General features: G+C 38.1%; 1 protein-coding gene across 1 annotated transcript in view; it reads left to right on the top strand.

Moving 5' to 3' along the window:
- SLC6A17 (solute carrier family 6 member 17) overlaps window positions 1-15,622 on the top strand; it is a 1,289,761-nt gene extending 1,274,139 nt beyond the window's left edge. Inside the window, exon 11 of the mRNA XM_082246730.1 lies at window positions 15,029-15,622. Coding sequence (XP_082102856.1) covers window positions 15,029-15,397 — 369 coding nt within the window. The 3' untranslated portion in view covers window positions 15,398-15,622. The remainder of the gene's footprint in view (window positions 1-15,028) is intronic.
- Window positions 15,623-16,311: the final 689 nt, after the last annotated feature.

Genomic DNA, 16,311 nt, shown 5'->3' with positions numbered 1-16,311 from the left:
AGCATCATCATTCTTTACCTGGCGAACATATCTGCTATCTTTGGTAAGCAGTATATAACCCATTCTATTTCAGAGGAGTCATTCCCTGGACATATTTTGGACTTTATTTACATTTTTCACCTTATCTACTGGTGTATGGGACTTTATAAGGACCTTTTCTAAAAACTTCACATTTGGAATTTCATTTAGCGCAGCTTCTTTATTATTTACTATTTGGGATGTTTGTCGCATTTAAGTTGCAGCTATAAGTTTTTGTTTTTTGGATTTAGCGCGGTTACACTATATTTATCTTGCAAATATTGTTCTGGCTTAGAAGCTCACCAAATCAAAAAATGGCCATCCTTACATAGACACTCATGGTATATTCTTTATCCTTGACCTTCCCAAACATCCATGTCCAAATCTAAATCCACCTTCCTGTCCCATGTAGCTAAACTGCACTTAATTTGCCAAAAAAATTTGATTAGCCCAGATGCACATCACCCGAGCAAACACAATACATGTGAGAATCACATTCAAGGTACTTACAGTGTGGTTCAGGGGAGGTGGACAACCCCACATTCTCCCCCTCTGCCCGTGGGGAAGACTGGCCAGACCTAGCTTCTGGTGAGAACGTTGGAGATGCTTTAAACACAAAGACAAGAATACAATCATTTAACAACAGCTAGTTTCAAAAGGGATGCAGAAAGTACTCCATAAACATTGAAGGTAGTAGTTACAGTGGACTGGGTAAGCAAAGGCCCCTCTTCCTCTGTCCTCCACAACAAACATCATTAATGTCTGCTGCTAAATAACCCCCCAACAAAAAATACAATATACACTACATCCCTTACAAGGACCCATTTAATACACAAACACATGTAGAGTACTTAAGGACCATTTGAGGGCAGCTGTCCTCCTCCTCCTCGTGGCCCTGGCCCTCCTGGCCCTGGGCCATCCCACTGGGCCCTGCCTCCTCCTCATCATGATCAGCTGCTGCTGAAGCTACGACAAAATAGAATAAAAAAAAGGCATTACTCAAAGTAAGACCAAATACACCAAACACCAGCACAGCCACATTACATACAGTGGGCCTGATGAGGCTCCGCCTCCAGTTCCTCGTCACTAGTTTCTAAAAAATTAGAAAAATCACAAGTTACTCACTATTTGAGCACACAAATAGGCAGCAACCTCTAAGCATGCTAGCACAATGCCCTTACAATTATGTACATACAGTACAAGAGCTATGACATCAATGAGCTGCATTGACCATGTTTAGAAACAGGAGGTCAACATCCATTCCCAATGGGTCATACCCCCCCCCCCCAATATCATGTGTTCACTCTGCAGTCACATTAGTCAGAGTTACAGCAAGCGGATCATAAAGTTTGTTAATCTGGCCTTGATTTTACACATTGACCATGTAAAGGCTTTTTTTTTTTAATAACTAGCAAATGATCCATGGAAACATCTACACACTTTTAGAGTATCATACAATTAATATAATTTGTCTACATTGCTGATACACCTCCACTCCTGAGTAGTTTGCTGTTACCATGTTGCTCCAAAACAGTTCAGCCTGAAGTATTAGATAACTACATATATAAGTTGCTTTCTTAAAAATCACACACATTATTTGTCCTTATCATTAACCCCTAAATCATTTCTAATTAACATTTATAAAATTAAAATGGTTCTGCTTACGATCAACAATTCGGAGACAGTCTACCGGCTCGCTCCCAGGTACCACATACTGTAGTGTGGCAGTCCTCCTCCTCCCCTTCCTCACCAAACACACCACAGCTTGCGTCCACTGTGGCTAGAACCAGAAGATAAAGAACAAATTAAATGACAACTTTAAATAGTAGTTCAAAAGGTTGTGAAGATACAAGGGGGGGGGGGGGGATTATGTAACAACTAAACACAGGCCCGCCCACAAAAAAACAACACAGATCTGGACACATGTAATCCACATCTTTACTTACCGGAGATTTGTTCCGCAGCCTTTCTCAGCACTCTTGGAGCGCGCCTCTTCACATCACTCCAAGAGCGCTGAAGGTTGACAAAAGATGCCTGGAATCGAAATCTCCACCTCAGCTTCATCCGGACACGACAAAGCATGGTGTGAAGGTGGGTGTTGATGTTATCATAACCCAGGAGGAGGAGGAACTGTGGAAACAGCAATGTATGTTTGAGTCAAACTATGTAAAAAATGTGAATTAATCAGAAAACATGCTATATCAACTTTTTGAGATTGGAGAACAATGAATCCCGTTTCTGGTGATATATATATACATCCAAATCTAGCTCCATACCCTAGTGATGACCTCAACATGATGTTGGCATTGTGTCAATTGTCCCTTCAATACCCACCTCAAAGTATCATAACAACATGTGGAGGCTTATACACATCACCCTGGCCAGTGTTTGGGGAGGGGGGGAGGGCGGGCTGTTTTTTGTTTTCACATAGGCTGAAGCCCCATAGGCTGAAGCCCCATTTCAAATCTGACACCCAGATCCTGCCCCCACCCCCCACAAACAAAAGTCTACTAAGTATTTTAGTTATGTGTTACTTAACACAATCCATACTCATTCACAGGAGGGAGGGGCATTCGAAATGGTGAGGGCCTATGATATGTGAACACACTTTTTAAAGGAGTAATTACGACATCCCAAAGTCTCATGGACACAGAGATGAGGAAACCCTTTAGGGGCCTTCCAGGAAAAAAGGCCCATGTCCCTATCAAGATATGGACACGCTTCTTTAGGTTATTGATGACAGGTCGCCTCAAGATTTTTGGTTAGGGGGGGAGCCCTGACATTACCTGAGCACAACTTGTAGCCTATTCATTACTTTCCAAAAGCTAGACAAGCAACAAAGGGCACCATCTCTATTGTTGGTGTCATGGTGTTTGAAAGATGTTTTATTTTTGGGGTGTTTTATCATGTACATGCTAAAGTCACTCTTTACCCATCTTGGAATCTGTACCAATGCAATTTTTGGACTCACATGTTAAAGCTAACATCGAAGTCTCGACACAAACAAACATACATTATTGGTAAAGCAAATGATGTCTTGACACCCTTTTCACACTGGGGTGACTTGTCTGATGACTTAGTCGCCTGATAAGTCACACTCCATTGTGTGCAATGAAACCCTTCTAAGCAGAGTGACTCAAGTCGCTGCACCTTTTAAAAAGTTACTCCACTACTTGGAGGCGACTTTGGAGCAGCTATTAGTGCCTGGTCACACTCTTGCTATGACAGACATCGGATGTGATTTGGAGCACAATGCTCATAAAATCACATGCGATGTCTGTGTGGTGCAAATTCAGCCATACAATTTGTGTGGCTGAATTTGCAACACAATCACAGTGAAATCACACAGGATCCTTTTTGTGGTCCACAGCAGAATTGGATTGCATAGTGGTTCACAGCAGTGCCATCCGATTCATGTGCGACCTGTCAAATCCCACTGATCTGGGGGTGCTGGTAACTTGCAATTGACACCCTCATGGATTCACATATGCCAGTCTGAGCTGCCTGGGCTGTGAATGCGATCCATTAACACGCAGGCGACTCTCAGTGTTCTCACATCAGTGAACCCAGACTCATGTCCTGGCTCTTTGGCTTGTTTATCCAATGCAATCCTTTGGAGACATGAACAGGCCAGGTTTTCTAAGTCACTCATATACATCGCAGGTGAACAAATTAGCTGCTGTGTTTGCAGTGTGCATGTGCACAGCCATCTTATGATGGTGAAACACAGCCAAACATGTCGACCACCAGAGCTTGCAGTGTTGATGTATGTATCTATTTATTTATACCTAATTTCATTATCATATTTTTTTTGGAATATAATGTTGAAAATAGTGAATCGATGAAAAGGGTGAATCCATTTGTGTTTCTATAGATATGTTTGAATTTTTTTTAACAATATGTAACTTGTTTGTATATTTACAAAAGATATATATACACACATACAGTGCTTTGCGAAAGTATTCGGCCCCCTTGTACTTTTCAACCTTTTGCCACATTTCAGGCTTCAAACATAACGATATAAAACTGTAATATTTTGTGAAGAATCAACAACAAGTGGGACACAATCATGAAGTGGAACAAAATTTATTGGATATTTCAAACTTTGTTAACAAATAAAAAACTGAAAAATTGGGCGTGCAAAATTATTCAGCCCCCTTAAGTTAATACTTTGTAGCGCCACCTTTTGCTGCGATTACAGCTGTAAGTCGCTTGGAGTATGTCTCTATCAGTTTTGCATATCGAGAGACTGAACTTTTTTCCCATTCCTCCTTGCAAAACAGCTCGAGCTCAGTGAGGTTGGATGGAGAGCGTTTGTGAACAGCGGTTTTCAGTTCTTTTCACAGATTCTCGATTGGATTCAGGTCTGGACTTTGACTTGGCCATTCTAACACCTGGATATGTTTATTTGTGAACCATTCCATGTTGGTCTTGTTGGAAGAAAAATCTCTGTCCCAGTCTCAGGTCTTTTGCAGACTCCATCAGGTTTTCTTCCAGAATGGTCTGATATTTGGCTCCATCCATCTTCCCTTCAATTTTAACCATCTTCCCTGTCCCTGCTGAAGAAAAGCAGGCCCAAACCATGATGCTGCCACCACCATGTTTGACAGTGGAGATGGTGTGTTCAGGGTAATGAGCTGTGTTCTGGGGCGGTGTGTGGGAGATCAATGGAGGTTAACAATATCCTGTTAGGGTAAACAGGATTGGTTTGTTTTTGTATAATATGGGAGGCTGGCGCCCATCGGAATGGGTCTCCTTAATCTTGAATATTTTTTTTTTCTTTAGTTTAGGTTTTTTATCATTTTTTCTTAGATACTATCCATAGACACGTGCATTTTTTGCTTTCCTTAGCCTCTAGGTGTCCAGGTGTCCACTTTTCCCCACAATAGATAGCGCCTGGTTGCGCTGGGTTAATATTTAACCATTTATTAGTGTATCTTAGTAAGTGTAGTAGGTGTTTCCCCTTTGGGAATTTTTTCCCTTTTTTTTTTTTTTGTGCATTTTTTTGTGTGCTGTTGATGTATTAGTGTGGGCCGGGGATTGTCAAACATGGGACCCGGAACAGGCATGGTGGGACGCATGATGACCGGGCGTAAAATTACTACCCTAAACGCTAGAGGCCTTTCCATACCCCAGAAACGATGGAGACTGTTGGGGGATCTGAGAAGGGAGTCCACTCATATAGCTTTCATCCAAGAGACTTATTTTCGCAAAGACTCCCTTCCCAGGTTTCACAAAAGAGATTTTCCTTGGTCATATCATGCCCCATCCCCTATCCCAAAGTCTAAGGGGGTCAGTATTTTGATTTCTAAATCCATGGCCTTGCCATTCAGGGAAGAAAAAGCAGACCCCCTGGGCAGATATTTATTGATCATGGGGTGTATAGGGCGAACAATGCTTGCATTTCTAAATGTATACTTTCCTAACTCTGAGCATCTAGGGTTCTTACAGAAGTTACTCCCGATAGTCCTTGAGTTCCGAGAGGGACACTTGGTAATGGGGGGCGATTTTAATTATGTAGCTGAGCCACTTATTGATACATCCAGGAAGGTATCTAGTATGTCCTATGTACGTTTACGGAAATTGCAACGAGAAATCTCTTACTGGATCTTGTTGACCCATGGAGGTTGATGCATCCGGGAGAGAGAAACTGTATATTCTACTCACCAGTCCACAGCGCCTACACACGTATTGATCGTATCCTTGTGACTCAATCAGATCTCCCTCTGGTCAGGGCATCTGATATAGAGGACTTTTCCATCTCTTATCATGCACCTGCATATGTGACGATAGAGTGGGAAAACAGGATACCCAGACCTTCTACTTGGCGCTTAAATGAAGCTATACTTCAATCCCAGGAGACAGAGACACAATTAGATGAGGCATTGGCTACCTATTTCATGGAAAATACAACCGACTCCATTACGCCGTCAGTCTTATGGGAGGCATACGAATGTGTAATTCGGGTGGTACTTATACGTATAGGTTCCCAATGTAAAAAAGAGCAGGAAAAAAAAGTTAAAGATCTACTGTTTAAGATAGAGTTCCTTAGCCAACATCATAAGATGTCCTTGGCGGAGTGACATTTGACTCCTCTTACAAATGCAAGAGAGGAGCTGAATGGTATTTTGTTCCAGAGGACAATAAGGGCAATGTTATGGTACAAACGGTATTGCTATGAATACTTGAATAAACCCGGGTAAATGTTGGCACGGGTACTTAGGGGTCCTAGGAGACCTACCCACATCTCTCGAATACAAAGAAAGGGGGGCGGAGAGTTACATACCTCATCAGATATTGCTGCCGAGTTTTGTTCTTTTTATAAATCTTTATATAATATCCCGAAACGTGGAGAGGGAAAAAAAGGTTTTCCATCAAAGGAAAAGGAACAAATAGAGGAATACTTGCAAGCCTCAGGGATGCCCTCTCTGACAGAGGAACAGGCACATGCTCTAGAAGGGGAGATATCGGAAGAAGAATTATACCTTGCCATTGCACAGACAAGACCACGCAAAGCTCCTGGGCCGGATGGATTTGCTCTATCCTATTACCAGAAGTTTAAAAAGCGCCTTACTAAACCCTTATTACAACATTTTAATGCGGTTAGAAAGGATACAGGGTTCCCACCTGACTCTTTAAGAGCATATATTGCTCTTATTCCTAAAGAAGGGAAGGATCCCTTATTATGCAGCAGTTATCGTTCCATATCGTTGTTAAATTCCGATACTAAATTGTTCTCTAAGATCTTAGCCAATCGTTTGTTGCCGCACATTCCCCACCTGGTGCATTTTGACCAGGTGGGTTTTGTGCCAACACGAGAGGCACGGGACAACACGATACGGGCAATAGACCTTATCCATTTGGCACGGAATTCAAGAAGCAAACTGGTCTTGTTGTCAACGGATGCATAAAAGGCTTTTGACAGGGTGGCGTGGAGCTTTATCCATGCCACCCTGTCACATTGGGTTGGGGCCTAGAATGCTTCAGTATATTTTGGCCCTTTATTCTAATCCGTCGGCTGCGGTGCGGGTAAACGATTGGACGTCCGACTACTTTTTAATTACTAATGGTACTCGACAAGGGTGCCCACTATCTCCTTTGACATTTGTTTTGAGTCTGGAACCCCTGCTGTGTCAGATACGAAGCTCCCCAAACATAACAGGGGTGAGGGCTTCTGGCGACCAACATAAGGTGGCCGCATTTGCGGACGATCTTATGTTCTTTGCCACCAGCCCGGTTACCTCCCTACCGAACATTTTGGATGTCCTTCAGATGTATGGTAACTTGTCAAATTACAAGATAAATTTAACAAAATTCATAGCTTTAAATATCTCTCTATCGGATCGAGAAGAACGGCTTTTACGAATGTCGTTCCCATTTCAATGGGGGGATATATCATTGCAATACTTGGGAGTGCAGATTACGGCCGACCCTTTGGATCTGTATATAAAAAACTACCTCCCATTGGTGAGTAAAATCAAAACGGATTTGCGATGTTGGCAAGATTTGACCTTAACGTGGTTTGGCAGATGTAGTGTGCTTAAAATGAACGTGCTTCCCCCCGGGTTTTATATATCATGCAGACTATCCCGGTCTCTGTTCCAGCTGATTTTTTTCGGCTTCCGATGACACCCATACTGGGTAACCCTGAATTTCCCCCAGGTTGTACCAATGACAAAATACGAAATTTAGCACAACAGGGTAAAGTTTGCCTACTCGACGTATGGCAATGGGAGCGCCCACCTTCATTTGAGGAAATTGGGGAGTGGTCGGTGGTTCACTAGACCACCTAAGTGCCTATCAGTTGGGCCATTTTATTCGGGCATTTCAGTGAAAAGGATATAATCAGCGGGATTTGACCCCATTAGAAAAAATATGTTTATCAGGTGAATCTCCTAAACATTTGATATCAACGTTTTACATAATGTTAATAGAGGAGATGGAAGCCCAGCCGTTACGGTTTCTTCGAAGATGGGAACAGGAGCTAAATATTAGTTTGTCTGAGGAACAAATTAATAAAATTTTGAACCTAGTACATAGGTCGTCGATGGAAAGTAAAATACAGGAACTGGGATACAAGATTCTTGTTAGATGGTACAGGGTACCCTCAGTGCTGAAAAGAATAGATGCGACCCAGGCGGGGACATGTTGGCACTGTGGACTGGCTGAGGGAACTATGATACACATTTTTTGGGAATGTGCGCTTCTACGGCCCTTCTGGCAAAAAGTGGCCTCAGTAATTAAATTATTAACTAATGTAGATGTACAGGATAATCCGGCAATGTGCCTATTACATATGACTCAAATTTCAATTAAGAATTATAGGAAGTCCTTTACCCTCCATCTTCTCAATGCTGCCAAGGCGTGTGTACCTGTTTTATGGAAACAAACTGTTCCACCACCAGATAGCTTATGGATCTCAAAAGTAAACGAGATACACAAAATGGAAGTGCTTACTGCCGCATTGAGTAACACGGAAGAAGTGGTCAGGGAACGATGGAGGCCTTGGGTTTATTTTTTGGGTACTGACCCCCTCTTTAGCGGAGTCTGAAAGTTGGGGTGAGGTGTTTAATTCTGTTAATTGGGGGCCCGATAAGTACATGGGTAACAAGGAAAAATGGTATAGGCCTTCAAAATGTTATGTATAATAGGGTAAAAACCATAGAAAGGCAAGGTGATAAAGTATATACGATATGGCGATGCTACAGAGTTTGGTATAACAGGTTACATCAGGGGCAAAAACCATAGAAAGGCAAGGTGATAATGTACAGAGCTTGTATGGTGATGTTACAGAGCTTGGGAATTAGCTTATCTTTGAATGACAGTGGTCTTCTGATTGTGAGTGTTCCCCATGGAAAATGATCCTGGAGAGGGACCGAGGGGCCCAGTTTGGTTAACAGTTGCCCACTGATAATCCCCGGCCCTCACGATGATGGTACTGATCATGACATGTTATATTTTAGAACGGCACATATTTCATGATGTAGTTTAATTTGAATTGATTTACTAGGGATTTTTGTGACGGATTTTTGCATTTCTTTTTTTTTATATTTTTATAATTTTTTTTTTTTTTTTGTCTTTTGATATGATATCCATTCCCCCCCCCCCCATTTAGACCCCCCTCCGAAAAACACTGGATGTGATGTGTTTTTTTTTTTTTTTTTTTTTTTGAGTGTTATGTTGACACGGTGACGAAATGACAAGGGAAAGGTGGGTTGCACTTTCCCCTATATCACCTTTTTTTTTTTTTTTGTCTTCTTTTTCACTTTTTTCACATTTTCCCTATTAAGTATGATTGCAATATATAGTGTCTTGCCTTATTTCACTTCACGGAATGTATATGACTGGGGGTAATGGGGACATTTATGTAATATGTATTTTGGCTTTTTTTTGTTTTTTTGTTGTGAGATTATGTATGTTGATAAAATTAATAAAAGATTTAATTTAAAAAAAATGAGCTGTGTTGCTTTTACGCCAAACATAATGTTTTGCATTGTTGCCAAAAAGTTCGATTTTGGTTTCATCTGACCAGAGCACCTTCTTCCACATGTTTGGTGTGTCTCCCAGGTGGCTTGTGGCAAACTTTAAATGACACTTTTTATGGATATCTTTAAGAAATGGCTTTCTTCTTGCCACTCTTCCATAAAGGCCAGATTTGTGCATTATACGACTGATTGTTGTCCTATGGACAGAGTCTCCCACCTCAGCTGTAGATCTCTGCAGTTCATCCAGAGTGATCATGGGCCTCTTGGCTGCATCTCTGATCAATCTTCTCCTTGTATGAGCTGAAAGTTTAGAGGGACGGCCAGGTCTTCGTAGATTTGCAGTGGTCTGATACTCCTTCCATTTTAATATTATCACTTGCACAGTGCTCCTTGGGATGTTTAAAGCTTGGGAAATCTTTTTGTATCCAAATCCGGCTTTAAACTTTTCTCTACAACAGTATCTTGGACCTGCCTGGTGTGTTCCTTGTCCTTCACGATGCTCTCTGCGCTTTAAACAGTCCTCTGAGACTATCCCAGTGCAGGTGCATTTATACGGAGACTTGATTACACACAGGTGGATTCTATTTATCCTCATTAGTCATTTAGGTCAACATTGGATCATTCAGAGATCCTCACTGAACTTCTGGAGTGAGTTTGCTGCACTGAAAGTAAAGGGGCTGAATAATTTTGCACGCCCAATTTTTCAGTTTTTTATTTGTTAACAAAGTTTGAAATATCCAATAAATTTTGTTCCACTTCACGATTTTGTCCCACTTGTTGTTGATTCTTCACAAAAAATTACAGTTTTATATCTTTATGTTTGAAGCCTGAAATGTGGCAAAAGGTTGCAAAGTTCATACACATACATACACACACACACACACACACACACACTGTTTATATTTGTTTGTTGTTTTGTGTTATATATATATATATAAATAACACAAAACAACAAACAAATATAAATAGTATGTGTGTGTGTGTATATGTATGTATGTATGTATATATATATATATATATTTTTTTTTGTTATATATATATATATATATATATATATATATATATTGGTTTTGTATATATATATATATATATATATATATATATATATATATTATATGTGTGTGTGTATTTATTTAATATATATATATATATATATATATATATATATATATATATATATATATATTTATTTATTTTCCAAAATATATTATACAAATATATATCTATATATAAAGATATCCCTAAAAATAAAATGTATATATATATATTTATTTTCCAAAAATCTATATATCTATATCTATATAGATATATATAGATAACAAAATATACAATTCTACATAAATATATATATTTATTTGTGTAAAAAAATATAATATATATAAACTTTTTTAATTTTAGCATAAATGAATATATTTTTTTCTTAACAAATATATATATTTTGGCAAACTCATATATATATATATATATATATATATATATATATATATATATATATATATATATATATACTGTGTGTGTGTGTATGCACATGCAGGAAGTTTCTATAATGGGGAACTAACGTATACTAGCCAGCCCAGGAAGTGCACGTGTGTGAACCTACACTATATAACACTCAACTTGTACTCCCCCCCCCCCCCCACTAGCTAACTGAGAGATATAACACATTCTAATGTGTACATTTTCACACACACCTCTTACCTTGCAGATAAACACCACCACTGCGGGAGTATAGAGGGAAGAAGCCATGTTTCTCCGAATTGCGAGAGGAACTGTACAACTTCCTGAAACGTGTGCACCTTCTAACAGTGTCGTTTCCGGTTGATTTTGCGAACGTGAGCACGCATGGGAAAAGCGAGCAAATTTGCGAACAAGCAGAAACATTGGACAAACACAATCTGCTAAACAAACAATGCATGTCCAACAAACATTGAAAAAAATATAACAAACATTTGTGTAGACCAGAAAACATTTTTATTTAAACACATAAGCAAGTATTTTTGAAGACATTTTAAACATGCCAGCCCACCACCATCAATGTTTATTTCAAGCACAATGCACAGCTCAAACATTTCACATATGACATTTTTGTTGAACAGTATCCAAGCCTCAAGCCACACTAGCTTGAGAGATTTTCTAAAATAAACTACTTACAAGCATAGCAATAGTAAATACATACAACATACAACATACATGAACAAAGAGCCAATAAGATACATGTGCAGATTGACAAACCAAAACACAATTAGCAAAAATAACCAAAAACTTACAAAGGGTCAAGTATTCATTCCCCCAAATACAGCCCTGGGCTATGTGTCATTACAACGCAGCCAAATCTCAAAACCCACGAAAAAGTGTTGGAGCATGCCCAGTAGAACTGAAAGGGCAAATTGCAAGAGAGAGAGAGCTAAACAGCCTTAACTTTATTGTGGTTGGCCAAACAGTTGCATATATAGCTTTCTAGAAATACATATATAGATATTCAACTCTCTCTCTCTCTCTCTCTCTCTCTCTCTCTCTCTCTCTCTCTATATATATATATATATATATATATATATATATATATATATATATATATAGATAGAGAGAGAGAGAGAGAGAGAGAGAGAGAGAGAGAGAGACACACACACACACGCATAGATATAATATATATATATATATATATATATATATATATATATATATATATATATATATAATCTCTCTCTCTCTCTCATATATATATATATATATATATATGTATGTATGTGTATATATGTCAATATATTTATATCTATATATATATATTTATATCTCCCTATTTGTAATGTTTATATAGGAGGTATATAGAAATATATATATATATATATATATATATATATAGAGAGAGAGAGAGAGAGACAGATCTATATATATATATATATATATATATATATATATATATATAATTTTTTTTGTATTTATGATTTTGGGGGGGGGGGGCATTTCTTTGGGGGTTCAGATTGGTGTTTCAATGAAGATTGAACATATAGTCATATTAAGCCAAAAATCATGCCCATCACTCAAACATCCTTAATAAGTTTGGTGATGTAAGGACAGAGAAAAAGCACAATGATTAGGGAGTCTGCCTTCCTGGCCTATGTTTGTGGGTTTGAATCCAGAAAGAGCTCTATGGGCAACAATTGGAGGTCAAAAAACCCTCAAAATGTTACCATCAATACTTTTGAAATTGTTTAGGACATAGGCATTTGTATCACCAAACTCTTCATAGAAAGCAATTCCCACAGAAAAACAAAGCACAAAAAAATTCTAGATATAGCAGTATTGAGAGCTATAGATATATTTCTATTTTTACCAAGTTTGGCAAAATATCCAGGTAGGGGATGCAGCTGCAGTAATATCTGTTTTAAAATGCAAAAGCTTGGCCATACGTATTTACTCAATAAATATTTTGTGGGATACCCTATATAATGTTGGGGTTCTATATAGAAGCTATATATAAGATTGTTTTAGGGAAAAATGATTGGAAAGCCCTAAAAAAACGTTGTAATGTGATGGTGTTTACTAATGAATCACTTGCTAGAACTATGAACTGTGTGCAGTGACAACCTGCATGTTTTCCAAGTTTGCTAGTTCGTTCCATTTTACATAGGCGAAACGGCTGACTTTACCTTGGAATTAATTATACCGCATGCTAACGTTTTGCAAAACGTTAATTTTTCAGCCCAGTTGGCGTTGCCCATGCGCACATGAGCCTTCTTGCAGCTCGGGACTTCAGAAGCTATTTTGACTTTTTACACTTTTGAAGAAATCTCTCTTTATATGTCACTTTTTGACACTGTTTAAAAGCCATTCATCTCCAAATGATCTCCCACATCTTCCACAGTGATTTGGGCTTTTTTGGGGTACTAAACAATGTTTTAGAAAAAAGTAGTCAAGCTTTTAGCTGAACTGTTTTTACCGCTCGCCCGGACGTTGTAGCGTCTTCGTGAATCTAACACTAGGCGTTATTGTCCGCCGGCGGTACAGTGAATACCAATGTCATATGTTAAACTTTGCCAGAGCGCCAAAATCCCGGTGATGGTGAAATCCCGGCCTACAGTGAATAGGCCCTATGTGACAACTTTACCCCAACCAATTACATCAGAGGAGGACTTATTTCCATTTGAACGGCTGTGTAACTCAGACAAACTCAAAACATTGTATTTCCAAGGGTATATTGGGAAAACTGTTGTATAAATGTTTGATATATATGTGATTTTTACCTATTTTATACATGGAAAACAAAATTAAAAAAAAAAAAAAAAGTTGTTGGTTAGGCTGTCTGGTAGGACTGTTGAAATAACAAAAAATGGAATTCTAAAACTTTTGACAGATAAAATAGCTTACATATAGTTTTTTTTTTTTCAAGTGACTTGCTTTAAAAGCCCCCCTTTCACCAAGCAACATCACACATTTTTCCCCTATATTTGAAAACACAGCAGAAGGGGCAAAAGACACAACAAATTAAACTGGATGGACTGTTGTCTTTATTCAACCTTACCTACTATGTAACTATGTACATCTATGAATGCTTAGATTGGATGCCCATATAAAATGTGAATTTTTTTCACCTGGCAAATTGATTGACAAAAAATGGCTGCAGCTGAGAAATAAAAGTTAAAGTGGTTGTAAACGTCAGACATGAAGTATGAACAAAGCTCCCTCTATAGTGTGTATTTGTTTCAATTAAGAGCACTATGGCTGGATACATACTATACAATTTTCTTTAGACTTACCAAAACCATATAATATGAGGTCAGACCTAAATACTTTCAATTTGTATGTAATCAGGCAGACCCTTGTATTACATAGTTGAAGGCAAATCTAATAGAAATCTACCAACAAAGTTGTATAGTGTGTATCCAGCTTAAGTGTCATTTCTGTCTGCTGATTTGTTCCTCTGTTATTACCATAAATCACTTCTGACAAGTTTTCATGACACTAAGAGAAAAAAGGTGACAGGGTAAGAAGCTCCAGCTGATTCAACAGCCTCAGCTCTTTGCCTGTGTTCTTTGTGATGGGGGTGTGTCCCTTCCCTCCAATCAGCTGTCAGAGCTCTCCTCACTAAGCTATGCGGTATGTAATTTCAGCTTACCATCCTTTTTTTTCCTGACAGCTCAGAAAAGCTTTATAAATTCTAGATTTTGAACGGATGTAGAGAGGAGAAGACTGCAGATTAACAGGTATAACTAATGTAGGAGGATTCATTTAATCTCTGTGTATCACATGAGGCCTGTCCCTTCACTGGATATATGTAAGGGTTTACAACCACTTTCATTTTAATCATTATTAAATACAGACACTCAATGGCTTTTGCAGAAACTGTTTCATTTAAATAAAAAAGTTCAACTTGTGATATTTTGGCAAAATATGTTGGCAGACTAAAACATTTAATACCTATGGGTTGGTTTAAGATTTTCTAGATTTATGCATAATATTTTTGGAAGCATTTTTATTTTCATTTTGTCCAGATTTCAAATTGATGTTGTATTTTTTTCCATTTTCAGGCTGGAGAGCAATATTTGCTGTATCCTACTTGGGCATTGTCATTACTTATTTGTCTGATAATGATGGCAATCCTTCCAGTACCTGTAATCTTCATTCTTGCACATTTCCAACTAATACCAGATGGTTCCAACAGACTATCTGTATCATACAAGAAGGGTCTTAGAATGAAGGATATTTCCAACTTGGAGGATAATGATGAAACACGCTTTATACTCAGTAAAGTGCCTAGCAAGACCCCATCTCCTATGCCATCTCATTGCTCATATCTAGGCCCTGAAAATGTCTCTCCTTTGGAATACAGTGGCACATCTAATGGGCAGTACGGCAGTGGCTATGTAATGGCCACCACACCTGAGTCAGAACTGTAATCCTTATGTGTTTACCTACAATGTAAAATGCAATGTACAATAGCTTCTGCAAAAATAAATCACTTTCCAAAACTCTTTTATGAAAAAGCTAGTTACATAATAATGGGATGCTATTTCTATCGATCTTCGAGTTGAAATGGATGTTACATCGCATCACAATCTTTTCCACCTTTGGTACATCAATGGTAGTCATGTGTGCAATAGTGATCTATTTAACTGCAAACATCTGGTGACTTGCTTCTGCTTTGTGGGTTTACACATCATTCCAATGTGTATATTCATAATTACAATTCAAAAGAAAATGTAATGGTGTTTATTGCTGCATAACTGCTTTAAACTCAAGTGGGGTTATTTAGGAAATGACGGTATCTACATGTATAATAGCACAACACATATAGGTTTAATAACACAATCTTTGTAAGAACATAGATTATCTTAATAATTTAATATAGAATACATTGCATAAATTATTAAAAGAAAAACTAACAATTACTTTTTTTTATTTTGGTATGCTTAATTTAGAGAGAAAGGGTCACGAAACATTAATTTTTCCTATGAAAACCATAAAATTCTACTTAAAATTAATTCTTACTTAAAATTAAATTTCAGCAAAGGGACTGTTTGGACAAGGAGGCATCAATGCAATTATACTAATGTCCCAACAATAATAGTTAAATTGCAGGTTTTATTACTAATAATTCTAAAAGATACATTATAGACAACACTTGTAGATGCTTCCCATATAAAAAATACTGTGTATGGTATGTTTTACAGTTATTTTATACTTGCTGGCTCTTTCTTGGCAAAATAAAACTAATAATTTTAAAGCGTAAATATATCACACATTTGTATAAAATGGACCTATACTCCAAAACTGAAGATTTGCTCTCTTATAGAGAATATTGGTCAGTTGT

This window comes from Pelophylax lessonae (genome assembly GCF_965119305.1).
Source record: "Pelophylax lessonae genome assembly, chromosome: 2".
In the NCBI taxonomy this organism is placed as follows: domain Eukaryota; kingdom Metazoa; phylum Chordata; class Amphibia; order Anura; family Ranidae; genus Pelophylax; species Pelophylax lessonae.
The sequence above is the reverse complement of the archived record's forward strand: the minus strand, read 5'-3'. Positions and strand labels throughout refer to the sequence as shown.